Consider the following 15221-nt stretch of genomic DNA (forward strand, 5'->3'; position numbering starts at 1 on the left):
AAACTCTGTGAGTATTTGGGAAATACAGAGTTCAACCGAATGTTTTCCCCATTCTCGTTGGATGGCAAGTTTTTAATGATGCCCCTGATGATTCCAGTGGGCAGTCTGAAGGTCATGATGAAAAGGTATGCCAGATGGGTTTGAAAAGAAGTCAAGCTCAGAGTTTGTAGGAGGGACCCACACAACTTCAGGATTTCACGACTGTGAGGAAGAATGGACAAAAATCACACCTGAGCAAAGCATGCCACTAGTCTATATGCGGGAGGCGTCTTCAAGCTGTCACCAACAAAGACAACCTTGTACAAAGTTAATTTCAATAAGTGCGTTCAATACTTTTGTTCCTGTGTCATTTCTCACTATTACACAAAACTTAATTCATGAACATCTATTCTTTGATTAATTTGCATGTGTGGATTGGATGGGCTGTTACCAACATCTGGTGAGAATTTCATGTCAAGAGGACTTTTAGAAATATATTTACTTACACAATTGCTGACATGTTCAATAAGTACTTACCTGCTGTGCATATTTCAGAAGCTGCAATGTGAAATAAACAAAGACTCTACAAGTAATTAGAATTTTGGCAACGCTGCAAACAGTTTGATAAAAGTAACCCAGTTCAACATGAGAAAATATTCCATAATACTACAAAGTGTAAAGTGTTATTGATAGGGTTTGTGACGATGTTGCTCTTTTTACTACAAACTATTAACTGAAAATAACTGGTTCTTGGTGAAGATATGCTGGGAACTGACAGGTTCTGACAATGATTTACTAGATCTGTTTTAACCAAGGTCATTTTAAGTGAACTGACAACACTTAGCAAACATTCAGAAACTAAGTGCAAACAGTGTCATCTAGTCCAAAAAACAACTTTGAAATTAAAAACCAATCCAGAGAGATCTTTTTACAGTTTAGCTACTGTAAATGTATTTGGTGATGCAGAAATGAGAACGTATACGAACTCTGAAAGCTTGTGAGTTTATACGTACACTGGAATCAACACCAAGGAAAGTTTAAGTAAAAGACATAAAGAAAGCTGAAAAATGCTGGCTCATGAAAAGAGCAGCAACTACAGAGATGATTACCATGATTTGATAACAAATTAATATCATCTCAATGAGGCTGACAATCAATTGTACACAGACACCAATATTTCTCCTTTTAAAAGGACACAAACAATTTCGAGAGCAAAAGTCCTTTAATGACACAGTTTTGATTTATGAGCACTCGTTTCTATTTGAATATATTTGTGCTAACAATACCGCTGTTCAGAATATCTTTTAGCTTTGTCAACTCAGAAATTGGATGGTGTAAGTTTTAGGAGACGAGGGCGCCATGGTGTGGTGTTGTGCAGTAAGAACATTCACCCTGTCTGATCTATCATCAAGTAAACTGTCACCAACTGTAGCGCGCGGCAAACACTAAAGCGGTCGCGCCAGAATGTCACGCTAAAAAGAAAGATTCTTTAAAATACAAGGGGGAGCAAGCGAGTCAGATACCACGGGCACAGAGAGGAAGCAGGTCTGATCAGAAACAGTTTATTACTAGGCCAGGGAGCACAAATAAAAACACCCTTAAAATGTATGTAATAAAATGTTTGCTCTCTACTAAAAACAATTCTAAAACCCGTAAAACTACCATTTTCTACATTCACTAAAACCCCCCCTGCTATAATTAGGCCACATGTTCATTATGGGTCCATCAGCAGGCCAGGAATTCCTCCTTTAGAGCAGAGTCCACGCCAGCCCCGTCTTCAGCAGACAAGAAAGAGCCACCCATCTTCTTGTCCTTCCGCTGGCCCATCACTTCCCAGCCCGGCTTGCGTTCTGCACCCGAATCCATGATGTGACCACCGCCACAGCTCCCCTTGCGTCGGTGTCCTGCAACATAACAAATAGGGGCCAGAACAATGGTCCCAGAAGCGGCCCTGGCTCATGGCCATGGTGACCCTCTCCCAATCCAGCTGCACCCAGTAAACAACAGTAGAGACCCTACTCACAAATGCAGGCAGAGGTAAACCTCTGCCCTGCTGCCAATCACACGCGTTGTCTCTTACTGTTGCCGTTCCATGAGGTCAGGACTTGGTCGCCGCATCACACTGGCCATCTCGCATTAACCTTCCAGTCTGGGGCCTCTCTCCTTCAGTGCTCAGCTAGCCTGTTTTTAAAAGGTCTTTACACAGCTGATAGGCCACCTCTGGACACACCCCTGCCTCAGCAGGTGGTCCCTATCAGCTAATTTGTCCCATGTGCAGCCAGTCCACAGTGGATAAAAACCATGTCACATAAAACACTAAAAACCATGCAATAGAAACAGAATAAAACCATGCAAATAAAACACTCATAAATAAACACTAAAAATCAGAATAAAAACAATATACAAGATAAATACAAATTTCCACTGTGTGACACCAACTAAACCTGAAATCTACAAATCTATTATCTGACCACAATGGCGCTAGAGTGAGCTGCAGCGTGGCCTTTTTATGTTTCAGATATGCAGTTTTAAGTGTTACCTTAGTTATTTACAGCTACCAGCAGCATTTCCTGCAGAAAACTCCTTTCCTTGCAACGTGTCTTGAAGCTAACTTTTGTGAACTTCCATCATAGCATGGAAGGTAAAGGCAAACTTCCATTGTCGATGACTTAACAGCAAACACGTAAACTGAATTATCAAGAGAAAACAAAATTAAACATTAGTATGAATCATTCTAGCTCTTGTGAGTCTAACCACTGAGGGACTTCTCCAGCACACTGATCTAGAGTGGTAAACCAGATAAACCAAAAAAACCACTAGTGAGCTGTCTCTGTGTGAGGTGGAAGATAACATAATCTGTGTCTTAGTCAACACGTTCAAAACTAACAAAATAAATCAAAGTATGGATCAAAGTACGGATTACTTTGATTACTTATAGGATTATTGTAAGTATCTGAAAATGAATGGAATGGAATCTGCAGCAGTACAGCACGGCAGAGATAAACGGATATGAACATTCACACCAAAGTAAAAGAAATCTGCAAAACTGCATCTGTGAAAGAGACAAACATCGTTTGAGGTTATTGCTTCCATCGATGTGGTTCACTGATACAGGTTCTTCCCAGAGAAGCGACCAGAGGCCTAAATGGGTGACTGTTACATTTACAAGAGCCTAACTTGTAATTTGAACAAAAGAATTTCATGTTTCTATCATGAACAGAATTAAATCGTGAAGGATCTGCATAAAATTCAACAACTTAATTTATTCTTTCTTTATTCCATCTCCTATGTGGGTATGAGTTTCTGTGAGTTTGACTCTATTTATGTGTTTTGTTGTATGTATATCGTCATAAGTCGTGTTTTGTGAGTGTTGTTGCTCATCACAATAATCAGATAGGCTCATGGAGTTTTTAAAAATTGCAGACCTAATATTGCACTCTCCTTGGCATATCAAAACACTAATATGACAAATATTTTACGTACTGTCCCGTCATATGTACTAAATATACTAAAGTAGTGCGCGGCGAGGGTATTCTGGGGAACCTGGACGATGCTATTCGAACGAAGGCGGAAGTTAGTACCAGTGAATCCTCTTGCATTCGTTTTTTCGTCTGTCATCTTCTCGCGATATTACAGTAGACTGACTCTGGTTATTGCAGAGTTGAGTCTCTACGGTAACATAAAAAAGCAGTGCCGACGAGCTGCGGTACTATCGCTCATACATTTCCTTGTCCTGTTGTTATTGAGACCTGACAAACCAGATCCTGCGCGTGCTGTGTTGGACGGTATCATTTTGTACAGGTGAGCGGCTTCGGTTTATTTATTATTTATTTATTTTTATTTATTTTTTAACTATGTGCCCTGCTAAATAACTGCACAGGACTGACACTCATTATGATTTGAGATAGCGTGACAGCGAGCGCGTTACATATAATGTTAATGCACGTCAGCTAGAAGCGCTTTGACATCGTGTTGAACTTTCCTCTGGTAAAATCAACATCAGCTTCGTTGTTAGATTTTTATTGTGCTATCAGGGTAAAGTTCATGTAATCCTTGTGTAAATAGTCTTTTAACTTATTGCAGATATATCAGAGTGATTATCTATTATGATCATCAGTGTTGGTTGTAAACTTCTTATGCAAAATGCTGTGTAACACTGACTGGACCTAAAACACTCATGTAAGGAATGATGTCACTGCTCTTACTTCCAGATAAACTCTGGACAATGGTTCTATTATGCAATCATGTTGCAACGCCTTTTAAAGTTCCAGCTGACTTTTGATCACATGTAACCCTTCATGTTGGGTATTTTGCTCACATGGTGTAATGGATCTCACTGCTGATTGTATATGGTGTTATTACTGCTCCTCCAGACAATGAAGATGTCCCTGTCTGGCTGGGTATGCGTAGTAACTGGTGCCTCCCGGGGCATTGGCAGAGGAATAGCTCTCCAGCTGTCTGAAGCAGGAGCCACAGTCTACATCACAGGACGCCAGGAGAAGACTCTGAAGCAAACTGCTGCACAGGTTGGCTTTTAACACTTGGAGTCTTCTAATAATTAGACAGGGAGGCATTTTTAAATGCAGCTTATTGCATCGTGGCTTTCATTTGTGATTAGTGGAGTAAGTTCCGAAGTAAAGCAGATCCTCTCCTCATGTCCCATATCAGTGTTGCAGCTAAAGTGTTGGCTCGTTCTGCTATGTTATTATTTCTTCACTGTTGACACAGGTGACGGAAAGGGGTGGGAACTGTGTACCAGTTATCTGCGATTCCTCAAAGGAGACCGACATTCAAGGACTTTTTGAGCGAATTAGACAGGAACACAACGGCAGACTGGATATACTGGTTAATAATGCCTATTCTGGAGTACAGGTTGGATCACTAATGCTTTATCATTTCCTGGTAGAATTATTTCAGAAGCACCTAATATGGAGTAAATCTGTGTGAATGAAATGACATATGTGCTTTACTTTAACAATACACATGGTATTGTTTCAGGATATCTTTGAGAACATGGGTAAGAAGTTCTGGGAAACTGAGCCTTCTATTTGGGATTCCATCAACAACGCAGGCCTCAGGTACTGTGTGCTTGGGTGTTTAATCATGAGATAACTCACTCATTGTGAGCAAACGGCATCCTATCATGTAACAACTGGCCAATACACAGATGCTAGAAAAAAAAGTTATATATTAATATTATTAATAATATTTGCAGGTCATTAAATGAAATAAGTATTTGATCCTCAAACAAAACTTGAGTACTTGGTGGAGATATCCTCGTTGGCAAGCACAGCAGTAGGATGTTTCTTGTAGGCAATCACCAGGTATACATGCATCTCAGGAGGGATTGTGGCCCACTTCTCTTTACATAAATGACTTCTGTTTGGCAACTCAGAGCTTCAGCTCAGAGATCTGGCGACTAGCTAAGCCACTACATGACCTTAATGAGCTTCTTATTTAGCCGCTCCTTTGTTGGCTTGGTGGTATTTGGATCATTGTCATGCTGGAAGACCCTTCATGACCCATCTCCAGTGTTCTGTCTGAGGGAAGGAGGTTCTCATTCAGGATTTTACAGTCCACGGTCGTGTCCATTGGCCCCTCATTGCAGTGAAATTGTGTTGCATGTTTAGCAGAAAAACAGCCTCAAAACATAATGTTTCCACCTCTGTGTTTTTGACCATTGGTCACCATCTCTTTGGGTCATATTCCTTATATTTCTTCCTCCAAACACAACGAGACCTTAAGTTTTGGTTTCATCTGACTACAGTACTTCCTCCAAGCTTTATTCGACTCATTAAGGGCCTGTTCATGTGCATTCTTGAGAAGGGCAGATTTCAATTCATTACAGCATAGTGTGTTACCATTGGTGTTCTTGGTGTCTTTTGAGATGATCCACTACATGATCCACTACCATACTGTTCAACTCTTTGGAAGTGAGCAAACTTACAAATTCAGCAGGAGATCACATGATGCACACAATCCAACCTAGAAATGTTTTGAAATAAAGTAAATGGTAGAAATATTATATGACTTACTTAAGTTTTTCGACATCTGGCAGGGGGCACTATTTTTTCTCAGTTTACGCAGCCCGGTTGATGGTGGCTCAAGGTCGGGGTTTGATAGTGACCATTTCTTCTTTTGGAGGGATGCGGTACCTCTTCAATGTGCCATATGGTGTTGGTAAAGCTGCTGTAAGTTGTCTTCTTGATCAAGTATAACATGTGTTACTGATATTACTTTCTGATTGTTTTAAAGGCCTTTATTTTTTGTGGTTTGTTTCCAGTGCGACAGACTGGCATCAGACATGGCTATCGAGCTACGCCGCAGAGGTGTAGCTTCTGTCAGCCTGTGGCCAGGAGCAGTAAAAACAGAACTGGTGTCTCAGTTGATACTGGCGAAAGAGTCACCGTTAGGTGACCACGCTAAGGTAGATTCCCTGTAATGAAAACTCCTTTTTCTGGTTGCTGCTTCAATTGTAAGCTAAAATTGTGATTTTTGCTTTTTTTCTCCCCAACAGTTTAAAAACGTTTTTGCTGATGGAGAAACCACAGAACTGAGCGGGAAGTGCATTGTTAACATGGCAAAAGGTACAACTTCAGAAATTGGTGCTCACCTCACAGTGAGACTGTTAAATAGACACCAACACCCCCCTGATGGACATTAAAATGTCTTTCTGGGAGTTATTGTTTCTAAGAAACAGATACCTTAAATGCTGAGGAATTCTCAAGAGTATTTTGAAAATGCTTTTTTAAGTGCACGCAAAGAAACCATATTTTGATTTCCTTTTTGCTCGACAGATAAAAATCTGATGTCACTGACTGGGAAAATACTCATGACTTCTGATCTGGCTAGACGCTATGGAATAAAAGATGTCGATGGTAAATTTGTGATTTCTTTTTTAAGATTTGAATATCTTAAACTTCACTACTTGGCGCTTAACAAATCTATTACGCAAGCTTTATGTCCCAGTTGCTCTAACATATCAGTACTGGTAATAAGCAAAATAATTTTGAATGTATGGTCAATCCACCAGTGTGCACAAGCTCTTTAATCGAAATTATATTTGTAATGCTAAAATATAATTATTGTTGTTGTCCATTAACTTTCAAGTGTACTGTTTTACAAAAATCAGAAAAAAATGTAAAGCACATTATTATTTTTTGATTAACAGGCCAAATTACAGTTATTTACTAACATCCTTAAACCGGAAAATTAGTTTTAGTGGTTGAATGTTATGCTTGATTCATTTCTCAGAGAAACCCAGTGTAGCGGCTCAAATTTGGGAATAAACACGTGAATTATTTTGTTATTTTCTTAATAGATACTATAATTTATTTGTTTTAAGCAAGTTTTAGACAGACTTTTAAATATTGGTGGTCTAATAAAGTTTGTTAAGAACCGTACTCTGAACTTATTGTCTGCTTACCCACAGGTCGAAGTGTAGCTGATTACACTTCGATTAAATACCTCCTGTCCCAGGTCCCGTACCTGTCCTGGCTGTCGGTTGCCGTGCCCTCATTCGTACGTGTGCCACGCTTCGTGATGACCCTGGCATTCAGCCGGTTCTAAAGATTTCCTACATAAACTCTCTAATGGCAGTGTTGTCTACAGTCGCCATTTTGTTTACTAACAGTTGAAGGGTGACGAAAGACTTAAGATGAGCACTTTTTTTTAAAGGAATGTTTATCATTTTACATATGTGCACACACACAAACACACACCCCTGTGTAAGTACTTAATGACTGTGATTCTGTGGTGGTGGAGGTAAATGAAGTAAACACAAAGGATGTCCCTGTATAATTTTCCTCAGATGAAGACACAATGTGAAAACCTGAATGTCTTATTATAACTACATATTATGGTTTTCTTATATATTACGAAGCTACGAATGATATTTCAGAAACACAAAAGTGTATTTTGCACTTATTTTTGCATTTTATAAAAACTGTATTACGTATCCTGGACACACAGTACTGCTAATACTGCACCTGGCTGGCTAAATAACAACCAGTTAAATAAATGAGTGCTAACCTGTTGCTGTTTATTTGTTTTGTTTTGTTTTTTCAAAATATCAAAATTGAAAAAAATCTAAATTGAAGATTTTTTACTTTGCAGACATTTAAAAGAATGACGGCTTAAGTTATCTTGGCTTTACTTGTCCGATCTAGCAGTTATGCCCATCTTTTATAATATTCATGCTTCCAGGTCTGACAAGTGAAGCCAATGTGGAAATGCCTTTCTTTCTAATAACCAAGAGGGGGCAACTGTTACATGTAGAAAAACAAGACCTCCTGTGATATTCTATGGTAATACAGCCATTATTTCTGTGCCTATGTCAACACTCTCATGGTCCCCAGTAGAATCACAGAGCAGGACAAGCTAGTTTTTAAAATGTGATTGACTCGTCATTAGCCAAAGAACAAACAATCTCCCTAAATTTCACAGTCAGATCCATCCTGTGCTCATGATGCCTAGAAATGCACAGCTTGAGATTTCACAGCAGGACTTCCCTAAGCAAGGACTGATACCACAGAGCTGTGTACTTCCAACTTGTCTGCAGTTGCAAGTATCACAAAGATGGTTTTGAGAATGTTGAACAGTGTTTCTGTGAATTTCATCTGTGGACAGACTTTATTAACACAACAGTGTTACAAGGTGAAGTCACAAAACATGAGAGGTGTGAAACGTGACAGCTGTTCAGAGATAAGTGTAGACCATGAACTCAAGAACTTCAAACAGGTGTACATCAGTAAGATAAACCCTTACTTCTGTTGTTAGTTTGCAAGTTCACACAGAGCCACTTTAAAAATATATATACCGAAATCAAGTCTGTGCAATGCGAGTTGTTGTGTTTACTAAATATTAAATATTCAGTGAACTGTTCTACTTCATTTCTCTGTGTTTCATTAACTTGTAAACCCACAGATGGCCAAAGGTAAGGATCCTAAATAGTTTGTAAAACCAGGATCAAAGAGCCGGTTCCTAACGGGAGTTCCTGGAAGAGAAAACAAACAAAAAAAGATGCTGACGAGAAGTACTCCAAGTCAGGCGGGGACAGTTGATGGATGACCAAATGATCAAATTTACCAACATGACTGTAGTCGGAAATCACATCAAATTTTTGTCGGCCGCTTAGGACAGCGGGAGGGCGGAGGGGAGCTCTGATGGGTGGTTGACGTGAAACTGTTTAGCCTACTGTTAGTGATATATTATACAGGCGCTTCCTCCCTCCAATCCAAGGCCTGCTTTTCATGGACTGGCACACCCACACCCCGCCGTCACTGTTGGAGAGTCAGTTGGGCCTTCTGGTCTTCCTGGTCCTCAGCTCCGCCTCGCCTCGATCTGGCCGGACAGGGGAACCACTTCACAGTTAAAGAACAAAAGCAACAACGGGAGGACCGAGTGGCACGAAATAACGGCGGCTCGGATTGAGAGTCTCACGGATTGGAGCTTTGTGCCGTCTTCGGCAGGAATTAGCCGACGACTGAACTCCTAGAAAACGCGACAAACTTGGTCGCCTCGGATCTTTGTATCCTGACCGTAATCCGTCGAGGTGCTTGATAAATAAGACAAGGGTCAAACAAACGGACGGACGGTATCGTTTCCCAGCTCTGCCTTTAAACTTCGGCCATATAAAGCGAGGTGCCAGGGGGGAAATCTGATTTTCTTCGCTTTTCCTTTCGCTCAAACGGACCTCGGGAATAAAAAAAAGGGCTTGTTTGGCATTTTTTGGTAAGTTTATTTTTATGTTTCACTGAAGCGTGTCTGACGACGAAGTGCGCCTGTGCAGTGTGAAGCGTTTTAGTTAGTACGCCATAAAGAGGGGGGAGACGCTGGACTGCTATTGTAGCTGACACGGTCAACATTTTTGAACTTTTGGAGCTTTTTCTTCCGCGAAAACAAAAACATGGTGTCTAAACTCCCAACGGTTTAGCGGGTAGGGGGATGAGTAAGACATGAAATATATATTTAAAAAAAAAAGATTGTGGGGGTCGCCACATGATCTCATCCCCGTGGGTTTAGTCTACCACCAATGAGTAATTCAGTGATTTCATAATTGTTAGCTAATGTTTGTGTTACACTTCAGCATTTCTTTTGTGGTTCAGGCGACCTAATCGCCGGCAGTGGCGTAACCTCGCAACTAAATGCGCAACTATTGCTCTTCCAAATAAAGATTAGAGCCTTCCAAATTAAGAGTAGCCTTCATATTATGAAACTGTACGTTGTGAGGTGTCTCTACCCCTGATTGATATAATTGAATAAAGACTGCAGTGGGACAAAATGTCAAACAGTGGTCTAGCACTTATACTGAATCACTGTTTCATGTATGTAATAGAAGCTTTTGTGAATAGTTGGAAGCAACACCTGTTGCTTAAAAGCAATTTGCTAATAATGGTATTAATCACCTTAGAACTACTTTAACTAGGAATATTTGATTGTTAATAGTGTGTCTGGACTTAGACTCGAGTACGACGATGCAAATGTTTTGGTGGCTGCCTTTGTGAAGAGGCTACACTTATCTCTTCGAACTGAGAACTTGGAAGTGGAACAAAGCCTGAGTGGGAAGGGGCGAGAAAGCAGACTGTGATGGATTGCTCATTCTGCCCCCACCCTTTGCGGCCAGTCCCCCCACTCATACAAAACAAAAGTCAGCCATCACACTCTGGGGGAGGGGAGACCCAGTCTGGATAGAGTGTACCACTAGTTTCATTGAGAGTTCAGAATAAGGAGAGCAGGGTGGGGGTGGCAGCTGTCCCATAATTGACTTTGAGAATGAATGAGAACATGGCGATCTTAAAACATCTGAGTCTGTACTCTTGAGAGGACGTAGGCCTTCCTTTTGCGATGATCTTGTCTTTAGTCTAAACAGTTTGGCAGCTGGGAAAAGCACAATACTAAATTATGGTTTCTGATTCTTTTCTAGGTGAAAGCACACATTTTGATAGCCCAGATGGCTACATACACTGAACATAACGGCAGACATGGACTACCTTTGGACATGAAGGAGATGCTAGAAGAAAAAGTAAAGACAGAATGTGAAGAAAACCTTGAATCCAAATGCTCATCCAAGGATTTGCGTGACTCTCCCTGCTCAGCTGAAAGCAACACAAGTGGGGTGGCTAGTTTCACCACCAACCACAACTCTGTTGTGTGCCTGCCTCTAGTGTCAGAGGGACTGAAACTGGTATGGACACAGTCTGATCAGACCCGTGAACTCGACACCATCCCAGAGCTGGTCAAAGCCTTCAACTTATTTCCCTACCCGTCGTCTCGGGAGGTTAGCGCTCTAGCCCGGGTCTGTGCCTTGCCACTGGACAAAGTTAAAGTGTGGTTTATGGTGCAGAGAATTAAATATGGAATTAGCTGGTCCTCGGAAGAAATTGAAGAGACACGGCGAAAGCTGGCAGTGCCGGAGCTTTGTGATGACTCAATTGAAACAAATGAGGAAGACAAAATGAAAAACAACACAAGTTATGAGGAATTGGTAATTGAAGACAAGGATAGTGAAGAAGAGGAGAGTGCTCTTTCTAACTACCCACCTCAGACAAACGGCCCAAAGTGTGAGTCACTAGATTCATACAAGCCAGCCAAATCCAGCACACCGTGTTTCAGCTCAACCCTCCCACCGCCTCAGGATTCGTACTTCTACCACCCACCAGCAGACACGCCAGCAGCCGATGTTTCCTTTGACCTTTCGGACTCTTCTCCACGACAGCACCGCCATGGACGCTACAAAAAGTCTAAAGCTCAGCTTGCTGCCCTTCGCAAAAGTTTTCTAAGAGAGAACTGGCCTGCAGAGGCAGAGCTTAGACGCTTGCAGGAAGAAACGGGGCTGAGCCGTAACGACATACGTAAATGGTTCAGTGACAGTCGTTACCAGCTGCGCGTCGGTCGAGGAAGCCTGGCAGCAGCCCAGAACTTTTCTCAGCAAGCTGCTGTGGGAAGTAAACATGATCAACAGTCTCAGCCTCTTCCACTTATTACTCAAAAGTCTCGTCAGCTGAATGGGGCGAAAGGCCATGAGCCAGCACGTAGCAATGGGATTAGAAATTCACACTTCTTCCAGACCTTTTTGTCAAATAGCCTGGAGGCATTTGGGGAAAGGGTTCTTGAGGCACAAGGGCACGATGTTATTGAGGATCTTTCAGGGGAAGGAGACACTTTCAAAGATGAGGAACAGTGTGATGAACGACCCTTACAGTTGACAAAGACTTGCAAGATTGAGCCAGATGTTCCCCTGGAACCATTAAGTATATCCAAATACTCTCCTTATTCTTCCCCCTCAGACAGCCCACCATTGTCTGTCTCACCTAACAAACCATTTTCAAACAAAATCACCACATCAAAGAAGCTAGGCCAGTCAGCCAAAACCAGTCCCTCCACATCTACATCCCCTGCCCTCACTCCTGCTGGGCGACCAAGAAAGACCAAGGAGCAGTTGGATGTGTTAAAGCAGCATTTCTTGCGTTGCCAATGGCCTAAGAGTGAAGACTACACTGAACTTGTTAAGCTTACTGGTTTGCCGCGGGCAGATGTTATTCAGTGGTTTGGGGACACACGCTATGCTGTCAAAAATGGCCAGCTGCGCTGGGTAAAGGGGGTCCGTGATCAGTTCTTGGCAGAGCTGGCTTCCCAGCAAAGCAGCTGCGGTTTAACAAATGGAAGTGGAACATCCTCTCGGCCCGGGGGTAGCCGTAAACGAAAATCTCAAGCAAATGGAAGGAGTGCAGATTCCCCAGATATCCAGCCGTTGGTTAACTATTACCTTTCAAATGGCACACTACATGAAAAAGACCTTGATTCTCTATGCAAGAAATCGAGAATGAGCTACCAGCAGGTGCGGGATTGGTTTGCAGCTCAGGACGTTGGGGAAACTGAGCAGGAATCTATTGTTGTTACTTAATAACATTTCTACAAGTTGAGGTGCTCTTCAAATAATTTGCACCATGAAGCATAAATATTACTTTGGTTAATATTGCTTTAACTGAGCAGGTTTGTAACATTCAGTCTTCCCACTACAAGCCCAAAGTGAGGTTTGTGTTTTATATGTGCTGCATTCCCTGCTTTCCCTAATATATTTGGACTTGAAATACCATTGTGCTGCCTACATTACTGTAAATAGCGCAGCAACTTGTACACTGGTTTGCTTTATTTTTTGAGCTTATTATTTTTGTTTAGATATCACTACAGAATTTCTAGTATATTATGTAGTTTTATAATTTAAATTGGTTGTACATTTGGTACCTGACTGTAGCAAACAACCTACTGCTCCATAAAATGTCTACATTGACAAATTTGTTGACTGATCACTGTGTGTAACCATTCCTTTATAGCCAACAAGTCCTCATCATGAAAAGCACACTGGACATGCACACTTTAAATTGATGTCTTGCACTTTGGTTTATGATCCTGCTGCCGTTATGTTAATTAAATCCAATTATTTCACAGAACATAAATTCCTAATTGTACAGTGTTGTTCTTGATACTTTTAAACTCCTCACTTTTCTTTTTAAGTTACAGAAAATACAGCTAAATTTAATAGCTACAGCGTATTTATGAAACACATTCCTCAATATCCTTAGTCTCTCTGCTGTAATTCTTAGTAAATAAATAGCTTGCATACAAGTGCACCTTTGTGACAGTAACAGTCAACAGTACTAAGAAGCAGCAGACACATCAATGGCATACAAACACCAACCCACTCATTGATTCAGTTTTGGGTTTTTTGTTTTTTTTTTCTTTGGTTCCACCCCTATTCTGTCTTAGTAGTTAACTTTCAGGTTTATAATATAGACAAAAACAGTACTGTGTAATCCAAAGAAGTTTTGTTTTTCAGATAACATTATGATTCATAACCCAAGCATTATCAAATTGTCTTATCAGTTTATGTATTTATTAGTTATTTCCTTCATGGCTGTGTTTGAGAGATGAAAAATGTTTTAGTTGACATACCAAGAATGAAGTGGGCTTTAAACAGAGTCCGTTTAGTTTCTTAGAAATGCCTGGACAAAGGCTGGAAATGTTACGAAGCAGTGTGCATCACTTTGTTTTGTCATCCTGTTAGTCAGGAAAAAGCTAATGTGTCATACTTTGGGGAAATGTTCATAACATGTAGTGTCCTCCTTGGTTGATGTTCTCTTCTTTTTTTTTTTTTCCCCCCCTTGTTGGAAAACTTCTTATTTGCACATTTGTGTCACTGGAAACCAGTAAAGCATTGACCTTTATAACTGTGTGCAAAGTTTTTTGTTGTTGTTGTTCAATGTACTCTATGAATATATCTGACTATTTATTTTTAATCCATGTTAAGTTTTGTTGTGAGTGTGAACCACGTAAAATTAATGCATCAGCAGTGTACTTGCAGAAAGATTACGATGACTCCAACTAAGTTGTCAGTTTAATTTCTTAACAGAACAACATAGTAATATCAACTTCCATTAAAAGTAAAACAATTTATACACACCTTTTTGTTATCAGGGCAAAACCACACAACAATTTCATAGTCCTAATGCACAAATCTCAACTAATGAACGCATCCAGGGGTGTAAATAGACATTTAATCAGTGCCTAGGTGACTGAACTGATAATCCACTTATGAACTGTAAAAGACCAGGAGTCTGGGTTCTGGGGATGAAAATGAAGTGACTCAGTAACGTGAAAATATCAAAAGCTTTTATAAATCTGCTACAATGTTTGATAAAAGTTAGAATTTGTAAGTAGCTGCCAGGTAACTTTTCCCTCACCTGGTAGGTGTGCTTAATGATGTAGGTGTTCCTTTTTAAAACAAAGAGAAAGATTTTGATTGGGGATTGGAGGCGCACAGTATCCAATTTGATACAGCACATTTTCCAGTTTGATCACAGCATCCATGGCAGAGCTAAAAGAGTGTGTTTGCAGCCACACTTACTGTATTCATGAAGAGAACTATGGCTGGAAACTGAAGCAGCTGATCCAGGAGTCTGACAAAACACAGGCACAAGAAAGTTTCCTTTGGTTTTTAATTTTGTAACTTCAACATTCTAAATGGAACCTTCAGTAGTTTTAATAGCAAAATACTTGATGTACTTGTTAAAGCTGATTTTTGGTAATGAGTGAAAAAAACTTTCAGGTTTTATATCTCAAGGAAGCTCGTTTTTTTATCATGGAGGTACCATGAAGGAAAACACCATTCCCTTATTTTATCAGCAACTCAGCCACTTCAACAATTGCGTACAGGTCCATAGACAGACTTATATGTTTACAGG

The 15221-nt window shown here is 40.6% G+C and overlaps 3 protein-coding genes across 6 annotated transcripts in view; 2 read left to right on the top strand and 1 right to left on the bottom strand.

Moving 5' to 3' along the window:
* The first annotated feature begins 3614 nt into the window (after positions 1-3614).
* Positions 3615-8014, top strand: dhrs1 (dehydrogenase/reductase (SDR family) member 1). The gene is made up of 9 exons (XM_005933656.3): positions 3615-3780; positions 4353-4505; positions 4708-4851; positions 4978-5057; positions 6038-6170; positions 6263-6406; positions 6497-6566; positions 6777-6857; positions 7412-8014. The coding sequence occupies exons 2-9, from the start codon at positions 4356-4358 to the stop codon at positions 7546-7548; spliced, it is 939 nt and encodes a 312-aa protein (XP_005933718.1). The 5' UTR covers positions 3615-3780; positions 4353-4355; the 3' UTR covers positions 7549-8014.
* A 1298-nt stretch (positions 8015-9312) lies between these two features.
* Positions 9313-14204, top strand: homeza (homeobox and leucine zipper encoding a). The gene is made up of 2 exons (XM_014337223.2): positions 9313-9711; positions 10904-14204. Exon 2 carries the CDS (start codon positions 10931-10933, stop codon positions 12881-12883), a length of 1953 nt encoding a protein of 650 aa, XP_014192709.1. The 5' UTR covers positions 9313-9711; positions 10904-10930; the 3' UTR covers positions 12884-14204.
* Positions 14205-14356: 152 nt separating this feature from the next.
* LOC102308422 (RING finger protein 212B) overlaps positions 14357-15221 on the bottom strand; it is a 6805-nt gene continuing 5940 nt past the window's right edge. For all 4 annotated transcript variants that reach the window (XM_042225461.1, XM_042225460.1, XM_042225459.1 and 1 more), the window contains 3 exons: positions 14885-14936; positions 14721-14751; positions 14357-14601 (listed from right to left, as the gene is read on the bottom strand). In XM_042225461.1, coding sequence (XP_042081395.1) covers positions 14538-14601; positions 14721-14751; positions 14885-14936 — 147 coding nt within the window. In that variant the 3' untranslated portion in view covers positions 14357-14537. The remainder of the gene's footprint in view (positions 14602-14720; positions 14752-14884; positions 14937-15221) is intronic.

The sequence above is a fragment of the Haplochromis burtoni genome, unplaced genomic scaffold, assembly GCF_018398535.1.
Source record: "Haplochromis burtoni strain Fernald_Lab_line unplaced genomic scaffold, NCSU_Asbu1 Contig_172, whole genome shotgun sequence".
NCBI classification, from domain to species: domain Eukaryota; kingdom Metazoa; phylum Chordata; class Actinopteri; order Cichliformes; family Cichlidae; genus Haplochromis; species Haplochromis burtoni.